Source organism: Echinops telfairi, unplaced genomic scaffold (genome assembly GCF_000313985.2).
Source record: "Echinops telfairi isolate 266 unplaced genomic scaffold, ASM31398v2 ScPeMD7_25;HRSCAF=90, whole genome shotgun sequence".
In the NCBI taxonomy this organism is placed as follows: Eukaryota; Metazoa; Chordata; class Mammalia; order Afrosoricida; family Tenrecidae; genus Echinops; species Echinops telfairi.
The window spans coordinates 31,161,562-31,181,192 of NW_022103922.1; the positions used below are offsets into that span (position 1 = coordinate 31,161,562).

Genomic DNA, 19,631 nt, shown 5'->3' on the forward strand with positions numbered 1-19,631 from the left:
TTTATAGTATCAAAAACCACCTAAAGGTGGTTTATTATTTCATAGTTAACACTTAAATAAAAACAAGAGGTGCACAAAACTAGATAAGTTTTCAAATATCAATGAAAACTACTAAATCCCTGACAAAAAAGATGAGAACTTTCATTTCGATATTGCTTCTTGATTGGCACCCTCACTTGAATGTTCAACAAGCATCATCAGCTGCCCGATTTATCCTTAACCATCTTTCCACTGCAGAAGGATCCCAGTCCTTTAGAGGCAGGCCAATTAGACAGTACTCAATGTGCTTGAATATTAGAAAGAGGCGACTTTTCTGAACATGTTATGAAAAACCCGTTTCTGAACGTACAGCAATTGTTTTGAACGCATTTTTAGCTCTTTGAACCCTTTAAGGAATTGCCTAATTCACTTATTATCCTTGTGGGAATTTGGGGTGTAACACACAGCTGAAACGAATGACAGTGTGTCACCCTCTGGTTGGTTGGCACTTCTTAGGTTAAGATGTTTACTGAGGGAACAAACGCATGGTAATAAAAATGTATTTCATCAAAAATATGACGAATTTTATATAATGAACGTTAAAAAGCATAATTCTAAATTTTTAATATTTATGGATGGAACAAGCATTACTACAAGCACTTAGAATATGAGGGGGCACCCCCCAAAAATGATGTTTATTTGTTTTCTGATGTGAGGGGGGTAGTACATTTGGAATTCGTTCCACCAGGTCACACTGTTAACCATACTTTCTATTTAGAGGTACTGAAAAGATTGAGTTAATAGTGTATGCCAAAAATGGCCTGATTTGTGACAGACGGGAGGGACCGGTTTTGCCACCACGACAACGTACCTGCTCACTCACCCATCTCTGTGCACGTTTTTTTTGTTGTTGTTTCGTTTTTTAAATCATTTTATTGGGGCTTGTACAACTCATCACAATCCATACATACATCTATTTTGTCAATCACATTTGTACATCTGTTGCCCTCAGTGTACCAGTTTTTGACCAAAAACAGCATGCCTCTCTAGCCCCATGCACCTAACTCAACTGACCTAGCTCCAAGCGACTTTTTTGTTTCTGCGAATGAAGAGGGACATGAAGGAGAGATTTAACGACATAGAGGAAGGGAAGAAAAAAAGAGGGAGGTGCTGTCAGCCATCCAGATGAGTTTGAAAAATGTTCCCAAGAATGGAATCACAGATTTGACAAATGTATTGAGTGTAATGGAGAGTACTTTGAAGGTGATAAGGTTGTTATGGTTTTTTTTTAATATATGTAAATAATTTTATTGGGGGTTCTTGGAGCTCTTATAATCTATACATTTAAAAAATCCATACATCAATTGTATCAAGCCCATTTGTACATATGTTGCCATCATCATTTTCAAAACATTTTCTTTCTACTTAAGCCCCTAGTATCAGCTCCTCTTTTCCCTTCCCTCCCCCAGATAAGGTTGTTTTGTTTTTAAAAAATTACGTAAGTTTGAAAAATATTTCGTTTGGGCAGGCACACCCCCCTTATATTGTTGCACAGATGAATGGTTTTTTAAAAAAGGGTAAGGAATGTGAGAGGAATTCCTGAGAGGTGAATGATGGGCAAACATGATATTGGGGCAGAAGGAACCAGGAAAAAAGAAAGAATATATAGGTATAAATAGATATGTGAATGTATATTTAAATATAGGTATATTTGTTTATATGTATATAAATGCACATGCAACAAGGAAGCAGATGGACTTTGAGCCTCTACTTAAATCTTACCTCAGTACAAGAACGGTTTGTCCTAATAATGTGGCATTGTATGATACTCACCTTCCCAGCATGATCGCTGAAGACAAATGGGTACATAAGCAAATGTGGTGCAGAAATGTGGCGCCCGGCCATTAAAAAATATAGCGTCTTGGGTCCTAAAGGCTTGAAGTTAAACAAGCGGCCATCTAGCAGGGAAGCAACAAAGCCCACATGAAGAAGCACAATGAGGTATCAATAGGAAAAGGTATCAAGTTCAAAGAGAAGCAACACCAAATCAATGTGATGGGGTGGGGATGTAGTGAAGACCCAAAACCCACCTGCAAGTTAATTGGACAGTCTCTCTCAGAAGGGCCACATGGAAGGGACAATACATCCAGGGTGCAGTATATCACTGATGAAACACTTAACTATCCTCTAGTTCTTTAATATGTACCCCCCCTCCTTACTATGGCTTTAGTTTTACATCATTAATCAACTTAGATTTGTGTATGTTCATTGTGTATAATTAAGAACATACGCAATTAATTGTATAATTAAGGTCATTGGATACATGAAAGTCAAGATAGAAAACCCTTCAGAAACAGTAACAAGAGCAATGGTTCCCTGAGGGAACAGAAGTGAGGGAGTGGGAAGGGGGAGCTGATAGCACTGATGACTGTGTAACCCCTCTCAAGAGGAGCAAACAACAGACTTGTGCATGAATACATATATGAGATGGTGTAAGATACAGTAATGAATAAGGGTTCAGGGGTGGTGGGAGATAAAGGGGAGCTGATATCAAAGAGTTCAAGAAAGAAAATGTTTTGAAACTGATTATGGTAGCAATTGTACAATACTGCTTGAACTAAGGAATGTTATGGTTTCTGTAAGAACTCCCAATGAAATTATTTTTTTAAAAGAGTAAGGAAATTAAATTTGTGATTTTCACATCACAGGAATCTGCCCAGCAGCCAACCTTATTACAAGTACCATTTAACAACTGGTTCACTGAACTCAACAAAAAATTAGATATTGCTTCTGCTGAGCTGGGGCAAGCCAGCAGGAACCAGCTGACTGCCACCACTAGACTTATGGACTACCATCAGACTTATGGGCTTCAGTTAGACCGGGCTGGCTTCTTGATACATAATTCCTTTCTAATACAAAGCTCTTTCTTATACATAGATGTCACTGGATTTCTCTAGACAACCTGGCCTGACACAATCTGCACCAGATGTTTTCTTAAGGTAAAGTATGGTTCGCTGAGTGGATTTTCTGAGTTGGAGCCTTCTGATTGTGGCCTATGTGGTATGCTGTATGACTCAGGAAGACAAATCATGAGCCGCCCCAATTAATCTAATGACATGTCTAGAATCTCCATTGCACCTTGGGTCTTGCAAGCTTGTGAGCAGCCATCTAAGGCACCGCATGTGGTCTCTACTCACCTGGATCAAGAAATAGAAGGATATGGAATGTGCAGAAGGATATAGAATGTTGCTTCTATAAACAACTGCCTCCTTTGCCATGAGATCAGAGAAACTAGATGATGCCCCCGCTACCATCATTACTGAACATTTTGATCAAAGATTCCATAGAAGGATCTGAATAAAAAAAGAGAAAACGCCAAACTAAGTTCTAGATTCTCACGGACTCCAGATTTCCTGAAGCCATGAAGGTCAGATGAAGGGCTCGAACTACTGCTCTGACATAAACTTTAAATCTTGAGCCAAAAATACGTCCCTGAAGTCTTCTTGAAACCAAATGATAGTTTTGATTCACTAGTAACAAGTGTCAGCTTTGACACCATTCGATTCTTTGAAGACCTATCTTAATGGGGTCATAAGACAATACTGCCATCACGTCAATACCAACTTACAGTGATCCTCAAAGACAGGGTTGAACTGCCCCTATAAGCTTCCAAGACTGTAACCCTTTATGGGAGTAGAAAGCTCAGTCTCTTCTCCCACAACTTAAGCAGGACCGTGAGGGGGGAAAACAACTCAGAAAATGAGGATGGTTACTCAACTCAAGAATGTGATCAGCGTCACGAAAAGGCACGGGGAGAAAAGAATAGAATAAGTTTTTTGTTTGGGTTTGTTTTTTTTCTTTTGGGGGAGGGGGCTGTGGAGTGGCTGCATGTTTTAATTCAAGAAATAAGGAAAAGTTCACAAGCAATCGAAGCAAGTGCCCGGCGTTCTTGCTAAACAATTGGCGGGTCACTGAGGCCAGTGCTTCCGGAGATGCTCTTTCAGCTGAGGAATGGACTGCAGCTGCTGCTGGCACTCGTGACAACGCAGAGGCAGCTTCAAGAGCTCGGGCGTCCCATCTCGAACGGTCACTCTGCCAGCCTCTTGGACCATCTCGATCACAGCTGCAGGCGAGAGGAAACAAGTTCAGATCCCAGCCCCTCCGGAAGGACGGTTTAAGAGACCAAGACGGGAAACGTGCGTGCAAATCAAAATATGCCAAGCAAAGCCCGGAAAAGTGAGGTTGGACGTCCTACCAGGAAGATGGGCTTGATGAGCGTCTAAATCTGAATGTCCTCGCTGTGAGATGACTCAATGTCTCCAGCTACGCGCTACGTGATTTATGCTACTCTGTCAAGGGCCAACCCAGTGCTTTCCCCTGCCAGCCCCATGGTAAACGGTAGCTGTCATCGTTAACAACCCTGCATGCTGAAGCTGTAGAGTGTCTACACCAGAAAATAAAGGGCACCTGCCTTGGGTACATAGTCATCTCCTGACAAGAGGCAGCCCTGAGCACCCCCGGAAGCTGATGGCAGAAGACAAAGAACTATTGAGAGAGTGCTCGTTCACAGACTCCAACAGTCCTCAGGAGAACCTTAAATCCTCCACAGTGCAACAGGACACATTTTTGACCCTGACAAGCAGCTCTCTCTATCGCTCAAGAGGACCGCTTCCCAGAAAAGTGGCCATTGGACTATAATACACATTGTCTTTCAACAGAGCTTGCCTTAGAGAGACCACAAAGCTAGCTGTACAGGGTGTCCTGAGGGAAGGTCATTGTTCAGGAAAACAACTGAGTAGAAGATCAGCTGAGAAAATGAAGCAAACGTGAAAACCAAAGGACATTGCTTACTGTGGTAGTTACATAATTTCGTGTCAACTGAAAGATGGGTAAAAGTGTAGGGGTGATATTCAACCTGTCGATTAGGTCACACCTGATGGTGCCTCCTTGTGGGCGTGGCCTCCTCATAAGGAAGGTCCTGGGAACCTCCCTCCTCTCTGCCTTCACCTTCCAGCTTGCTGCCCCTGGGAGCTGCCAGAGCCCTGCCATGTTACCACCATCATTGGATCCACAAGACTTGGCACCCACCAGCATTCTGTATCATTGCATGTGGCTGCGAGAGTCTGCAGAGACTTATGGACTATTATCGGACTTATGGACTTGAGTTGGCCTGGGCTGGGATGTTTTCTTGATACGTAACTACTTCTTGATGTAAACCTCTTTCTTACACATATATGAATGTTACTGGATTTGTTTCTCTAGTCAACCAGGCCTCACACACTTACCCTGGGATTCTAAGAAGTAGTCTGTATTGAAAGAATTCCAGTGTTTTTTGTTTTTAAGGCAAGGAGAATCAAAATCTTGGCTGATCACGTGAAGGTGCACCTGGCTAGTGGAAAGGGGGAAAAGTGACCATTAAACCAATTAGCAACCATGGATAAATAAAAATGACAAATAGTACAGGAATGAGTCTATTCAATATGGATAGTGTGTTCATTCAATTCACTCATTTCACAATATTTAATGTTTCTTAAGTACCTACAAAGTGTCAAGCCCTACTCTAGGCACCGAGAATACAGCAATAAATAAGACTATTTCTGCCCTTTCATAATCTAATGGAGGAAACATGAAATAAGCAAATGAACAAACAAGAAAATGTCAAATTGTTACATTGCTAAGAAGTAACAAAACCTGGAAATGGGACAGTTAAGAGCCATGGCTGGGGCTCCATCTGTCCAAGAAAGAGTGTTCAGAGAAGGGTTCTCCCAGGCAGTGATTTACCTGAAAGAGTGACCAGGCAAGCTAAGTCTGGGGAAGGTGTATGTCAGGGAACGAGGAGGGCAAGTGCCAAGGCCCTAAAATGAGAGAGAGCCTAAAAATGCAATCAAAGAACAGAAAGGAGATTACTGTGGCTGAGTGTAGTGGGTAAAGAAGAGACTAGCTGGAGACCTGGCAGAGGCCAGATCGGAAAGGGTCTTGCAACAGACAAGGAATTTGCATTTTAATCTATCACACTGGGAAGTCACAGAGAGACTTTAAACAAGGGAGTGCTGGTACTTGGTTTGTACGTTTTCAAGCTCTGCTCACTGTGCTCTGAGGAAGGATGGTAGGGGCCGTAAGCAGGGCATGGGGAGACTGGTTAGGAAGCGGTTGCGGCAGGTCAAGCCAAAGGAGAATGCAGCGAAGCTAGAGCTGCAGCAGCTTAGATGCTGAGCAGCAGCCAGATTTGCAGGTATTGGGGGATCGACCCCCCAGGGTTTACTAAACTGGGTTTGGGCCTAAAACCCTGGGTGGTCCCACTTCTTGAGATGGAGAAGGTGGAGGACAAGCAGATTTGGGAAAGGAAATCAAGAGTTTCCATTTGAACAGGTTAAATCAAGTAGAGTGCTGTAAGAGAGTATCAAGTCCAGCTCTTATCTTACAAATCTAATGGGTTCAGGAGGGGCACGCTCTGCAAAGAGGAAGCTTACAGATAAAACGGAAACAGACAGATGCAGTTGGGGGGGGGGGTGCTTCAGCACAGACGGTACAAGGTCCAGGACTTTATTCGTGGCAGGCAGCCTTCCTGCCACGTAGCCTGCAACTCGTGACAAGATGACACAAAGGGACAGTTTTACGATTGTTTGAGGGTGTACAAAGAAACACCAATACATCAGCCAAGCTGTTCACATACAGGAGGGGAGGACCAGGTTGGGAACATGAAGTAATGGATAAGTCCGCAGACTGCTGCTTCAGCAGCCTGGCCAGGGCACATGAGGAAAGTGTCGGTTTTATCTCCGGCAGAGACGGGCCAGATGCTGCTTCATCAGCTCCGAGATTGAGCCATCAGCACGCTCCCATGGGCCTTGAACCGTGAAAGGTGGTGGTCCTGAACCATTTGCCTAAGGACCAAACAGCTTTTCCCCACAGAATGCTATTTCAAAAGCATTCTGAATCCAGAAATGACAGTAACGCTTCGCATTTTCCCAGTAAATTATCCTATTTGACCAGTACATGAGGGGAATCAAAATGGAACATAAGCAGTAACAAAAGGGCTGATCTGGATTATAAATGAATAATGGAACCACACTAAAAAGGGCATGGGAGTTAGAAAAGAGGTCACCTTTTAAGTAACTTTGGAAAACTATTAGAACCGGATACAGTATGGCTAAAGACAAAAAGAACTGTGCACAAATAAGGGACCAATTAGTAACTGTCTTTCTCACTTATCAAAACTGATCACATTGATCATCTTACGATGCATTCGACTGTAGATTATGCTTCAATTTAAAGGACAGCCTCTGGGGATGGGAGAAAGAATGTGGAATGTGGCACAGACGTTTTATTTGGGTAAAGTGGCCAGTACTCTAAGTCACAATTATCAACTCAAATAATATGTAACAGGATTGAGTGATTTTTTTTTTAAGAGTTTGAGAACGGTTTGTTAAGATTTTAACAGCGTAAGTCATTTTCAACAACTGGGATCCTCTGCTTCAGGGATCTTCCGGGGTCTCTGAAAGTCCTGAATTTTTTTCTTTTTTCTTTTAAAGATCATTTTACTGGGGGTTTTTACAACTCTTATAACAGTCCATACATCAATTGTGTCAAGCATATTTGTACATATGTTGCCGTCATTATTTTCTAAACACATTCTATTTAAGCCCCTGGTATCAGTTCCTGTTTTTACCCTCCCTCCCCCACCTCCCACCCTCATGACAGGATTGGGTGATTAAAAAAAAAAAATCAAGGTTAAAAACAATGACATCCCATTAGGCCAATGATCTTGTTGCTGCTTATAGGGAAGGAACTGTGGAGCTACATCGTGCTTGAATTCTCCAAAAAAAAAAAGAAAAAACAATCCTCCCGGGCATGAGGCAAAAGGACACAGACTACTCCTGGCTCTGACTCTCTTTGAAAGACCCGATTTCTCAAGCTGCCCTCATAGAAGCCATTGTTTGTTTCCTCAGGACCCATGGTCCTTGCGCATTTGGGGGGGCTACAGAGCCTTTGGAAATGTCTGATAAAAGGCACTGACCACAATTCTTCATCTGAGTAAAATGCAGTGGCTTCATCTAGTTCTATGCTAGGCCCTCAAAGAATTCTACTTGGAGAGCAGTAAAGAGCTATATGTGATTAGACGTGACTGAATTACACTCAGAAGCAGAAACTCAAGCTTGCAAGAAAGTCCAGCAGAGGGTAGAAGGTTCGGTGCCCCCACCCCTGCCTCAGAAGCATCCCGAACTACCCCAGGCCCTGGGGCTGGCGGCACTCTCGGCGGGTCCACCTGGATGGAACCAGGAGGCAGTGACGGCACCACCCACACACTTACCTCATGCTAGGGACGGCGTGGTAGCCCAGGCGAAAGCGCAGTTTGCTGGAGCCGGCACAATCTGCAATCACCTCTTCCCCCACGGCGTGCATGTGTTTGAGGAGCTGTAGGTGTTCCCGGGTCACAGCCTTCAGACTGGAAATGGAGGCCCAAGGTAAGACCAGCCAGTGGTGACGGGCCTTGGGGTACTTATCCTTAATCACCACCACCTGCTCATCCTTGTAAACCTGGCAGAGGCACAGAGAAGAGAACAGACATTTCTGAGCGGCTTAATGTGCCAGGTGCTGTTTCAGTCATCAATCCACACACTGTAAATCCCCACCACCATCTTTTAGATGGGAGCACTAGACACAGATCGAGTGCTTTGGGCAAAGTCGCACAGTTAACAGGTGGGAAGTCTGGGACTCAAACCCAGGTCGCATAGGCTCCAGAGTCAGCGTTCTCCGCCATCTCTCTAGCCGGAGCATGTGGAAGATGCAGAACACAAAACAGCTCATTGGAGCTGGTGGCCCAGATCCAAAGCACCTCCTCCACCCCGAGGGCAATGTGATACGCGCACCTAGCTGAGGGCCAGGCCAGGAGCTCATTTCAGGAGAACGAAAAGTCCTCTCAGAGTGATTCATGACTATTAGCCGCAAGGCAGCACAGTCAAAAGCTCCTGGAAGTCAACAAGTTCAACACTGGGGCACAGGTGAGGGGACGTTTATGTGACGCACTGAGCTTCTTTCAAACACATTTAGGTGGCTCCCTTACTGCCACTGGGAAAAGCCCTTTGGTTCTCACCAAAGAGGCCAAAAACTCATTCAAAAAACTGATCTGATTTCATCTATAAGCGTCGATGTGGTCCCTGTGAAATGGTCACTTTAAAACATGAAATAAAGCCTAATCTCAAATATATTCTTACCTGCATTTTGGGATCCTGCATAGAAATCTTCAAACCTTGACTCCAGTGGCCTAATGATTCCTAAGACATAAACAGGGCAATGTCAACCACAAATGCCTCCAGCTACATCTGGCATTAATCAATTTGGAAATGAGGTTACTTTTTGGAATGTAGCTAGATTCCTCTGCTTTCGTCTACCTTTTAGGACTAACATCCCTCCCTACTGTCTTCCTGTTTCAGCGCTGAGTGTCTACACGGAGGCCAGAAATGTCACCCAGTGTGCATGTCTTCTGTGCCCTCTCACTGGCACCAACAGCCTCAGTTTCCACTGTGATGTGTCAGGATAGTAATTATAGGGCCAAGGAAAGGTTTCCCAGGTTAACCTTCTAAAGATACACAAACAATTGACTCAGTTTTAAGTGATTCAACGTTAAGGCTACCTTCTAATTATTGCTCTACTTTCAGGAATTCAAGGGCAAAATAAATAAAAGGACACTCAGCCAAGTGATTTTCATTCTACAAATAAGGTTACTCTGTCATTATGGTTAATAACTCTCCTCACCCTCAATAGCTCTTTATGCATGACTGGGTTTGACAGTGTCAAAATGCCCTCGTTTAATCTCCACATCATCTGTCAATTCCCTACCCTTACCTTTGTGGCAGCTGCGTCTTCCCCCTTCTTAGGGGGCACAGCGCACTGGATAGAGTTGCTTCTGGGAGGAAGTCTTGCCTCTGGCTCAGCTTCCTCAGCAACAGCCATTTCTAGAGAATCACTGTCACCTGACCGTTTTCTCTTCCTGTGTGTTTCCAGGCCAGGGCTCTTTGCCTCCTCCTCAAACTCTACGATGTATGGATAAAGTTCATTCACCAGGTGGAGAACCTGGCCAGGCTGCAGCTTCACCTCTTGATCCTTCCCAATTTTGATTGAGTCAATGCTGGTGGGATTGACCCCTACCTAGAGAGGTAATAATAAAAAAATAATTTTAATAATAGCAGTAGCCCCTTCCATAATAGACCCATTTACCAGCAGGGTCTATTTCCAAATGTTCATTTGTAAATTGGCTACAGGAAGTCGGAAATGCATTTCCCCACAGAAGCAGTTTCCTAAGTCAATCATACTCCCCCGTTGGCCCACACAACCCTTGTTAGTCTGGACTGTGGCTGAATGGCAGTGCTGACTGTGCTACCACATCTCCCTCCCCCTGGTCCACAGTTAAAGCATCACCTCTCCCTCTCCCTGGCCCTGTATTCCTTTGGTAGAGGCCAAGTAGTTCTTCCCCATTTCCCAGCTCTGCCAGGATGCAAGTGTGTTGGGAGCAGCCTCCAAGAGAAAGGAGACCTTTCCATGGGCTGGCAGGAATGCTCACACTCAACAGCACTAGAAAATCACCCAGTGTAACAGGGAAACCCAAATCACAAATACACATACCTGCTTCACCTTGACATAGCCCTTGTTACACTCTGCTTTCAACTGCACTGAAAGAGATTAGAAAAAGTTCAATGTAAATGCCACTTAGAAGCAAACACTTGCTCCGTTTCTCCCAACAGGACAACGAGGTCTCACTACATCGGGCAATTTGGCAGCTGCTTCCCCACGGCCTGGCCTAGTGGGGACACATGGCAAGACCAGCAGTTCGAAAACCCGCTGTTCCCCAGGAGAAAGATGGGCTTTCTAATCCCGTCGAGAGTTCCAGTCTCAGAAACTCACAGGACGGTTTTACTCTGTCCAAGAGGGCCGCTATGAACCAGCATCAATTCTACGGCCCTGAGCTTGTTTGTTTGTCGTCGTCGTCATTTTGGCCAAGGCCTGTGTGTCTGCTACACAAATCCTCCATAAAATGCCCCATCGGAAATGCTCCACTCCAAACTCACTGCCACCAAGTCGATTCCAACTCATAGCACCCCCACAGGACAGCGCAGAACTGCCCCTGTGGGTTTCTGAGACCGAAATGCTTTACAGAGTTAACAGAGCCCATTGGTAGTAAGTCCATTCTGACTCATGACCACCTTTAGGACAGAGTACTGCTCAGCGGATTTCCCTGGCTGCAGTTTTCATGGGAGCAAACAGCTACATCGTTCTCCTACAAAACTGCTGATAGGGTTAGAATGTCAACCTCTGGTTAGTAGACAAACACTTTAAGCCCTGCTTAAAGTGGCACCACCAGGGCGCCTATCGTTAATATCTCTATAAGGCACCACATGGAACCAACCCCTACCGTCACCCTATTCCAGAGTCCCTGGCCTGCTTGGGATCAAACATGGCAGCTGGGGATGGGGACCCATCCCTCTTACAGGTTATGGACTCATGATTAAATCAGCTTCCACGATTAGATAAAATATCTGAAGCCTTCAACGGTGAAGGAGGGAAAAGATGCATTCATGGAAGAGAAGGTCAGCTGGTCTTAAATAGGAGGAATGTTCTGGAAAGAGGAATGCTGGGAAAAATGGGAAATAACATTAACAACCAGGTTCAGATACATGAGCGCAGTGTCTGGGGTGAGCCTGGGAGCCCAGAAGGGACGCCGCAAGTGCTCATCAGGGAAGGACGTAGAGGGCTCACGGCTGGCACAGGGGTGCGGGAAGCAGAGAGCAGCAGGGTCTGCATCTGTGTCTCGGCCCCGGCCACCGGCACGGCTTTACTCCCACTCAGAGGCCCTCATGTGGGAGGGCCACAGGCAGTGCTGGGTCCCACTGCAGGCGTGGCTCCACTGAGTATGTGCGTGCTGTGAAGTTCACAGGGAAACCATGGGGCACGTGGCAAGTCCTTTTCCTGGGAGTCATTTCAGTGGACCCCAAGAAAAAACTAAACTTAGTTTTTACTGAAGCACCAGCTTCCTGAGGGGCAATAAAGAAAAGACGAAACGGCCTCCAGCCCCTCCTCCCCGCCTTCTCAGATATGGTTTCAGCCTCAGATGTCATAGTTCCCACTGCCCAGCAAGGGGTTTTCCTGGGATGCAGACCCCAGTTCTATGATCCCAGGCTAGTAAGATGGTGTCGGCCTGCCTCCAGGGTTCACCTGATACTCCCTCCCACCACTCCCAAAATGCCACCCTGACAGGAAGACAGAATTAAGGATGGATGGGGCCCAGGTGAGGCCAAGAGTTCCATCCCTGAGTTCTGTGACAGGTTTTCCAACAACAGCACGCAGGCAATGTGCATCTGGTCCCGAGGAAGCAAGACCGGCATCTCAGCGTTCCTCTGTCCAGTTAGTTACCTTGCTGCCGAGAACATTTCTTGTCAGTGATCTTGGTCTCCGGGCTGCGCCCAATCATCACTGCTTCCAAATGGGGGAGTCTGATTCGCTGTTGCCGGCTGTCCTGCCTCACCAGCCAGCATGCCCGCATCATCACTGTGAGACACACAGCAGAGAGTGAGAGAACTGCTGAAGGACTGCACCCGCAGGACATGGCCTCCTGGGCCACAGCCCGGCATCAGCACACAAACCACTTACCAGCTGCTCACCTTAAGGCACATGACTTCACCTCCCTAGGCTAGACGTCCCGCTTGTAAAATGAGAGGATGACAGGCCTCATGAGGCGGTGGTAAGGGTTCAATGTGATAATGTGGGTAGTTGCCTCTGGGTCTGAATCAGATATTTGCTAGGTTTGGTGATATACTCTATACTGAACGACATGCTGAGGATTCGAAGGATGGAGAAAGGTACAATTATGTGGGGAAAGTGGGGAGATTCCTCAGAGGTATGCATAAAATTACCACGTGACCCAGAAATTCCTCTCCTGGGTGTACATCGTAGGAACTGAAAGCTGAGATTCAGAGGCTCACATTGTTCGCCGCCGCTGCATGATTCGCAAGCGCACAAAGGTGGAAAGGACCCAAGTGTCCATCAACAGAGAAACACACATATGCAATGGACGAGAAAGGGAAATGAGATGCTGATCGGTGCAATGACATGGATGAGCCTAGAAAACATTATGCTGAGTGAAAAAAGACAGACACAAAAGGATATTGTTTGCTCCCGCTTATATGAAATACTAGGAAAGATATATGCATAGAGATAAGAAGTAGGTTTGTGGTTATAAGGATTAGGGAAAGCATGGAAAGGGGAGGTTTTACTTACTGGTTAAGAGTTATATTTGGGTGTAAAGTTTTGAAAACAAATAGTATTGATGATTGTTAAAACATTGTTAATGCAATTAATATCACCAAATTATAGATAAAACAGTGAATTTTACAGCAGCTACACATATACATAGAGAACCCTGGTGGTGTAGTGGCCATGAGTTGGGCTGTGTGTGCATCCACAATTAAACAAAAGAATAAATAAAGCATTGTCCCTATCTTTAAGGAACTCAGAGTAGAGTACGGGAGGAAACATTCTTAGCCCAGTTACTACAATATGATAAGCACTGTTGAGAAGTACTACATTAGGACTGACTCTTTCAGAAAGTGCCAAAAGGGCTTAAGAGGAAGAGCTGTGTATGCTGTGTTTAAATGATGGAAAGGAATTGCCTGCCAGGGAACCAAATGTGTGAGAAGAGAGGATGTTCTTCCAGCCACAACTCATCTTTAGATGGTTTCCCTTCTTTAATTACCGTAATTTTCTGATGGTCGAACAACATCTCTTACTGCCATATGCCAGAAGTGTCACAATAAACATGCAAATTTAGTCTGGGATCTTAAAAGCTCATGAGCAGCCATCTAGGGTGCAACTATCGGTCTCTCCTCATCCACAGGAAAGAAAAGTGATCAAAACGGAAAGATACAGAGAAACAACTACTCAACGGGAGAGTATCAGTCTCCACAACCCCGAGACCAGAAGAAACAGACAGTGCCCTGCCACCACCAGCTGCTCTCAAAGGGTCATGTTAGAAATCCTGGGTGGACAGTTTACAGAGGGCTAAGGGTGGCAGGGAAAGCCCAAAACCCATTTGCAGGATCCTCACCTTTATTCAGTCTCTGGTGAATCCCCTCTGGCCATAGACCAGGGATGTGGACAGCCTGGCTATCACACAGAGTCTTGTCTGGTATGACAGGTGTGGGTAGGTTTGAATGTAACACCTTTTATTTGTTCTCCCTTTTAACTCGTTTCAAATTTGTTCCAGTTTTCAATATTTCCTGCTTTTTTTCTATAAGGTTTTCCCGTTTTACTTAGTCATCATTATTGTTTTGTTTCTTGATTTTGTTCTGGTTTGTTGGGTTTTTTGGTATATGAAATCCAGGATAGGTAGAGCTATAAAGACAGTAACTGGGTTAATAAATACCTAGGGACATGAGAAGAGAGGTGGGGGGGTGGGGAATAAATGGAAAGCTAACAACAATAACTACTGAAAAGAAGAAAATATTGTAAAATTGACCGTGGTGAAGATTGTTCAACTCTTCTTAATATGATTGAACTATTGAATTGTATGATATATTAATTCTATGCCACCGCCTCCACCCGCACCCCCCCAAAAAAGTCCTGAGTGGGAGGAACAGAAGTAAAATGCAAAAGAGACCAGGCTTAGTGGTCAGATGAGAGACTGGTAGGGCACATCCCAAGACTATGGCCCTTAGTCACTCTTTAGATCTGGAACTAAACTCCCCCCCACCATGTTAGAATAATCAGATGTTTAAGCTCAAAGAGGCAGCCATTACCCAAGGGCAGAAGTTTCAGAAGCATAAGGAATGGAAACAGAACACGGGAAGGAAGTAGGATACCGGAGATTACATGGATGCCTTGAAATAAAATGTGTATGATCTGCCCTGGAAGTCTTCGACTAATTCACAATAAAAAGTTTAAAAAGAAAACACCTGCCAATCTACAGATTCTGTTGTGAATGTGTACATCCACCCTGGAGGGGCAGCTGTTCTGGGCATTCGGAAGCACCCATGCGCAAAGTAGCCATGTGGCATGACTGTGGGGCACAGGGGTTGGTGGAGAGGGACCAGAGACGCGGTTGTGGAAGCAGGGGATGTGTGTGCAGATCACTTGGCCATGTGGAGAGGAGCAGTCCTGATGCAACAGCCAGAGAGCAGAAGTCTGAGGGCAGGAAGATGGCCAGAAAGTGCAGCGTTCATTAAACAACCTTGATGGCTATGTGGGTATCAGTAAACGAGAGGAGGGCAAAAAAACCAGGAGAGAAATGAAGCCTGAATCAAGGCTCAAGCAAAAAGGATGGAAAAGATGACAAATCTGGGAGCAACTGCAAAGACAGACTTGATTACTGACTGCATTTGGGAATGGCAAAGGAGTCAAGAGACACCAAGACTGCTAACTTGGAAGCTGCCCGTTCACCAAACTGAGGGAGACACAGTCTGGAGAAGAGGGTAGTATGTTGAGAAACAAATTCAGATTGAAACAGAATTCATTTAAATTACCTGTGCGAGATCCTATGGTCAAACTGGGATGGATGAGCATGAAGTTCAGGAGAGAGGAATCTATGAGAGGATTTCAAAAACTTCATGGAAAAATGGGATTAAATGTGCATGGAATGTTCCCACAAACTTTTTGAACTCCCTCATGTAAATTTAAATGAGAGGCATGGAACTGTCATTAGAGCTGAAACAGAGAATGAGCTCACCAGGAAAGTGGAGCAGGATATTATGGGCAGGGACAAGACTGGGTCTCTGGGCTGTCTCTCTAGAAATTTAAGGAAGCTTTAAGCCTCTAACATCACCTGGCTGGAGAATGAGCCTGCAATCCAGGCAGAACTTCTCATAAATGGGGGGGGGGGGGGGGAAAAAACCAGACTTTTAGGAATTAGAATTCCAAAGACCAGGTCATGCAAATGACCACAGTCAGGGATGTGACTAGCCTTGCTATCAGATAGAGTATTGTAAAGTCCGTTATGGCAGATAAAGGTAGGTTGAAATGCACCACCTGACCATTTGCTCTCCCTTGCTTTTGACCCACGTTAAATTTTTAAAAACAAAGCGGAGTGAGCACACCACTGCTGACGCACAAATTCTTCGGAATTGGACTGGTTAGAGGCTTCTAGAAGGACAGGGCTAGGAGCCAAGGGGACTGATACAGATGAAATGGATTGGGAGGGGGCATTCCCCTCTGAAAGGCACAAATGAGGGCACCCAAAGGCAGGCCACGGCTGCAAGTGAGAAGCTATGCCAGAGCATCATTTAAATGGGCAGAAGTGCTGAAAGAACAGATGGAGACACTTAAATGCCAGACAATCAACAGGCGACAAATGCCAAGTGTTGAGCTACACAGTAAAGTGAAAAAACAGAATTCAAAGAAAACTGCCAACAGCTGTGTGTAGGCGAGCTGGCAGGGGGAAATCTAGTCAGAGATTAGTCAGGGAGGCTGTGAGGGGAATGTGGACCCCTCAAGAAGTCCAAAAGGTAGTTTCAGGAGGTCTTTGTGAAGGGGTTGACTCAGTGCCTGGGGAGTTAGCCGTAAATCTAAAATCTTCGGCTTGAAGCCTCAAACGAGAGCGGTGCTACAGGCAGGTCTCTTTTAAACGCCGTATGTTCACAAGGTATGTTTTGGCATTTGCCAGAAGCTGACGAGTAAGCAGGGATGGACTGAGAAGTGAAGTATGTGTTTATTAAGTCATGTGGTGACTACCCATGCTGACAATAAAAGCCAGGAGAAAATGCAGTTTGGGAGTAGTGCAGGGTGGCTGTCTTTACAGTAAAAGAAATTATCCCTTCTGCCCTCACAAACACATACTCACTCTATTCTCTGCAAAGTTGCAAAATCATGATGGTCCTATTGCAATTGCTTGAGAAGCTGAAGCTGTAAGTGCACAGTGCTTACGTGGCTAACCTTAAACATCTTGGCCTATTTCAGCCTCCAGCTCCAACATCCAGGAATGAAGCCTTTTAAACAATGGGGAGCCAGAGGATAGGTGTTTCTGAATCTCCAATATATTCCTTCCCTCCAATAACTACAAGCTCTATAAAGTCATGCCCATTTTTGCTTATCATTATATCCCCTGCACTTAATACAATATTTGACACACAGCAGGCATCTGATCAAAGGAGAAAGCCCATCCTCTGAGGCTAATTTTAACCAGTTCATGACTCATGGGATATATGTCACCCACCAATATTTTCAGCTTCTCAGGTTTCTTGGGAAGCTGCTATCCCAGCTGTAGTATGTGCTCATGTCTGTCAGGGACCTGTGTAATGTGTGAATCTGGAAAAACGGACTTCGCCAACTAATCCCACCACCATGATTACCTGAAAAACATTTCCCCCCTTGATTTCAGTATGCCTTCCATTACTGGCAGAAGCTCTGGTGGCATAGTGGCTACACAATGGGCTGCAAACTACAAGGTCAGCAGTTTGAGCCCACTAGCTGCTCTGTGGGAGAAAGATGAGGCTTTCTATTTCCTTAATATTTACAACCTCGGAAATCCACAGGGGCCATCCTACCGTCTTATTAGGTTCACCACGAAACCATCAGCCACTCCACGAGAGAAAGATGAGGCAGTCTAGTCTTGTAAAGAGTTAGTGTCAAAACTCACAAGGGCAGCTCTACCCTGGTTCTAGAGGGTTGCCACGAGTTGGGAGTCAACTCAATAGCAGCAATTTCCATTAATGAAAACGCACGGTACCCACCCAAAATATTCCAAGCAGAAAATTCTATCACGAGAGGGTTAAATTAAAGATCGGTGTAAATGCAATACCAGGTAAGAAGGTAGCAGAAATCTAAGGGAAAGAGGGTCTGATGACTTCAATTTTCTCCATAAAACAGACGGTGAGGTAGAAACAGAGTGAAGTGACTGGGAGCTTCACACACACAGATAAATCAATACAATGCAGAGGTTTACAGCAGGCACCTGACGCCCATCGGACTGAGTTCCATTCTTGGCTTCCCCACCTGTTCACTGTGTGACCTGAAGAAAAGTATGCAAGCCTTTATTTCTTCAACTGCAGACTAATATTAATAACTAGGGCTAAATAGGAACGTATGTAAATAAAGCTCGATCCTAGTCAATAACACATCCCAATACTACTCCCGCCCTTGTTAACAGTAAAGAGAGGGTAAAAGCAGGAGCTGGCGTCGCGGGAAAAGTCACAATGACGGTGCAGCTGAGGCGGAGGGCACAAATGTGTATTAGCCAACCCTAGGAAACCCTGCTTCTGAGGACTCTACAGCAGTCTCAAAACCAGGCTAATTCCCAGAAGGCTCCGCAACCTAGACCAGTCACTCCAAATGGGAATGACATCCCTGCTATACGGGGTATAACTAATTGTACGTGTGGGGGAAAGGCAGCTTCTTCTGGACACCACATAAGGCCCGCTGGGGACGCTGTCATTTAGAAAGTGAAAGCTCTCCTGGGAAGGCACTCAAGGTAAGTTCCTCCGTTTCCGGAGACGTGGGTCCTTCCGGACAGGCTGCGCTGCCTCATGGGTAGGTCAGTGCCACTCTAACTGACCTGTTCTCTGCTTGTGTGGCGACGCAACTAGGCGCAGGTGTCTGGAGGAGAAGGGGGGCAGAAACCCAAACGGCACTGCAACAAGGAGCGGTGTGGCGGGCGAGGAGTCCCCGAGAGCACCCGGGCTGAGGCCACCCCACCGGGAAAGAAGCCTTGAACACGTTCAACAAAGCACATCAATGACGCAGGGACTGTCGCGTCCGCAGCCTGAGGCCCCAAAGTCGCCACTTTCAACCAGGCCAGCGGAGGAGGCAGGCTGGCGGCTGCCTTACCTAGAGACCAGCGACCCTGACACGTTCACTTTATTCCATCCCCGCCGCCCCGCTTCCGGCGCTGCGAGACGACGTTGCAAAGGACGCCGCGAGGGACGTCACTTCCGCCTCTCCGTGGATTGGCTGGGAGGGTCTCACCCACGGCCGCCTTCGGCGGTGCGGGCCACGAGCGACCTTTCTCGGCGCGGCCGGCGGGCCTAGCGTGGGCCCTGGCAGCTGCCGGGACCTGGCTGCCCGCTCGCCCCGCCCCTCGGTCTCAGGCTTGACCGAGACCTCACATCTCGCTTTTGCCTCCGCGAGGCCATCTTTCCCGCAGCCGGTGCCGGCTGGCTTTCTCCCTTTGTTTGGAAGAAAGGACTGGAGGGGTGAGAGGGCAGGGAAAACCTGCTGGGATGTTTTGGGCCCCGCCTTCACTAATATACTAAGGGCGATCAGAGGAGAGAGAAACAGGAAAAGGTGTGTTTTACAGGATTTTATGGCAATTCTAGGACGTGCCCTAACAGTCATGTATTGCAGTTATCCAAAGGCATCTTCGTAAGTGGAAAAATTCCTACATCTTGGATGAAAGAAGAGTTTGCCGTTTTCCTCAAAGGCAATAAGAAATCAAGCCTTAACGAGTCTCTTGATGAAGATAGGTCACTTGTTTTCTCCCATATAAAATCAGTCGCCACGGTCTACAGGCTGACATCCAAGCCACCGAGACAAGAGGGAGGATCTTCCCAGAAACACGGAAGAGACACTCGCTCTTGTTTGCAAGAGAGGCATGCTTAAATTAGAGTCTCACCAGGAAGTGGGAAAGCCCAGGGTAGCATCGCTGCAGCCGCAGAGCCGGGCCTCAAGGCAGTGCA

General features: G+C 45.9%; 1 protein-coding gene across 3 annotated transcripts; it reads right to left on the reverse strand.

Annotated features, from left to right (window-relative positions):
* Positions 1-3,285: 3,285 nt before the first annotated feature.
* APTX (aprataxin) lies at positions 3,286-18,837 on the reverse strand. 3 transcript variants are annotated; one of them, XM_004712364.4, is made up of 8 exons: positions 18,784-18,837; positions 12,385-12,519; positions 10,600-10,646; positions 9,823-10,125; positions 9,192-9,251; positions 8,288-8,514; positions 5,265-5,368; positions 3,854-4,102 (listed from the first exon to the last, which is right to left on the reverse strand). In XM_004712364.4, the coding sequence occupies exons 2-8, from the start codon at positions 12,515-12,517 to the stop codon at positions 3,948-3,950; spliced, it is 1,029 nt and encodes a 342-aa protein (XP_004712421.1). In that variant the 5' UTR covers positions 12,518-12,519; positions 18,784-18,837; the 3' UTR covers positions 3,854-3,947. The 3 variants fall into 3 exon arrangements, with proteins under 3 accessions (XP_045145182.1, XP_045145183.1, XP_004712421.1); XM_045289247.1 differs by lacking the exon at positions 5,265-5,368 and having other exon boundaries at positions 3,286-4,102; XM_045289248.1 differs by lacking the exons at positions 5,265-5,368; positions 18,784-18,837 and adding an exon at positions 18,512-18,572 and having other exon boundaries at positions 3,286-4,102.
* Positions 18,838-19,631: the final 794 nt, after the last annotated feature.

Excerpts from the sequence above, each read along its gene's own strand:
- APTX (XM_045289247.1), bottom strand. The coding sequence starts at position 12,517 with ATGATGCGGGCATGCTGGCTGGTGAGGCAGGACAGCCGGCAACAGCGA. Across the intron at positions 10,126-10,599 it reads GCTATGTCAAGGTGAAGCAG|GTAGGGGTCAATCCCACCAG; the intron begins GTATGTGTATTT and ends TTACCTCTCTAG. Across the intron at positions 4,103-8,287 it reads CACGCCGTCCCTAGCATGAG|CTGTGATCGAGATGGTCCAA; the intron begins GTAAGTGTGTGG and ends TCTCGCCTGCAG.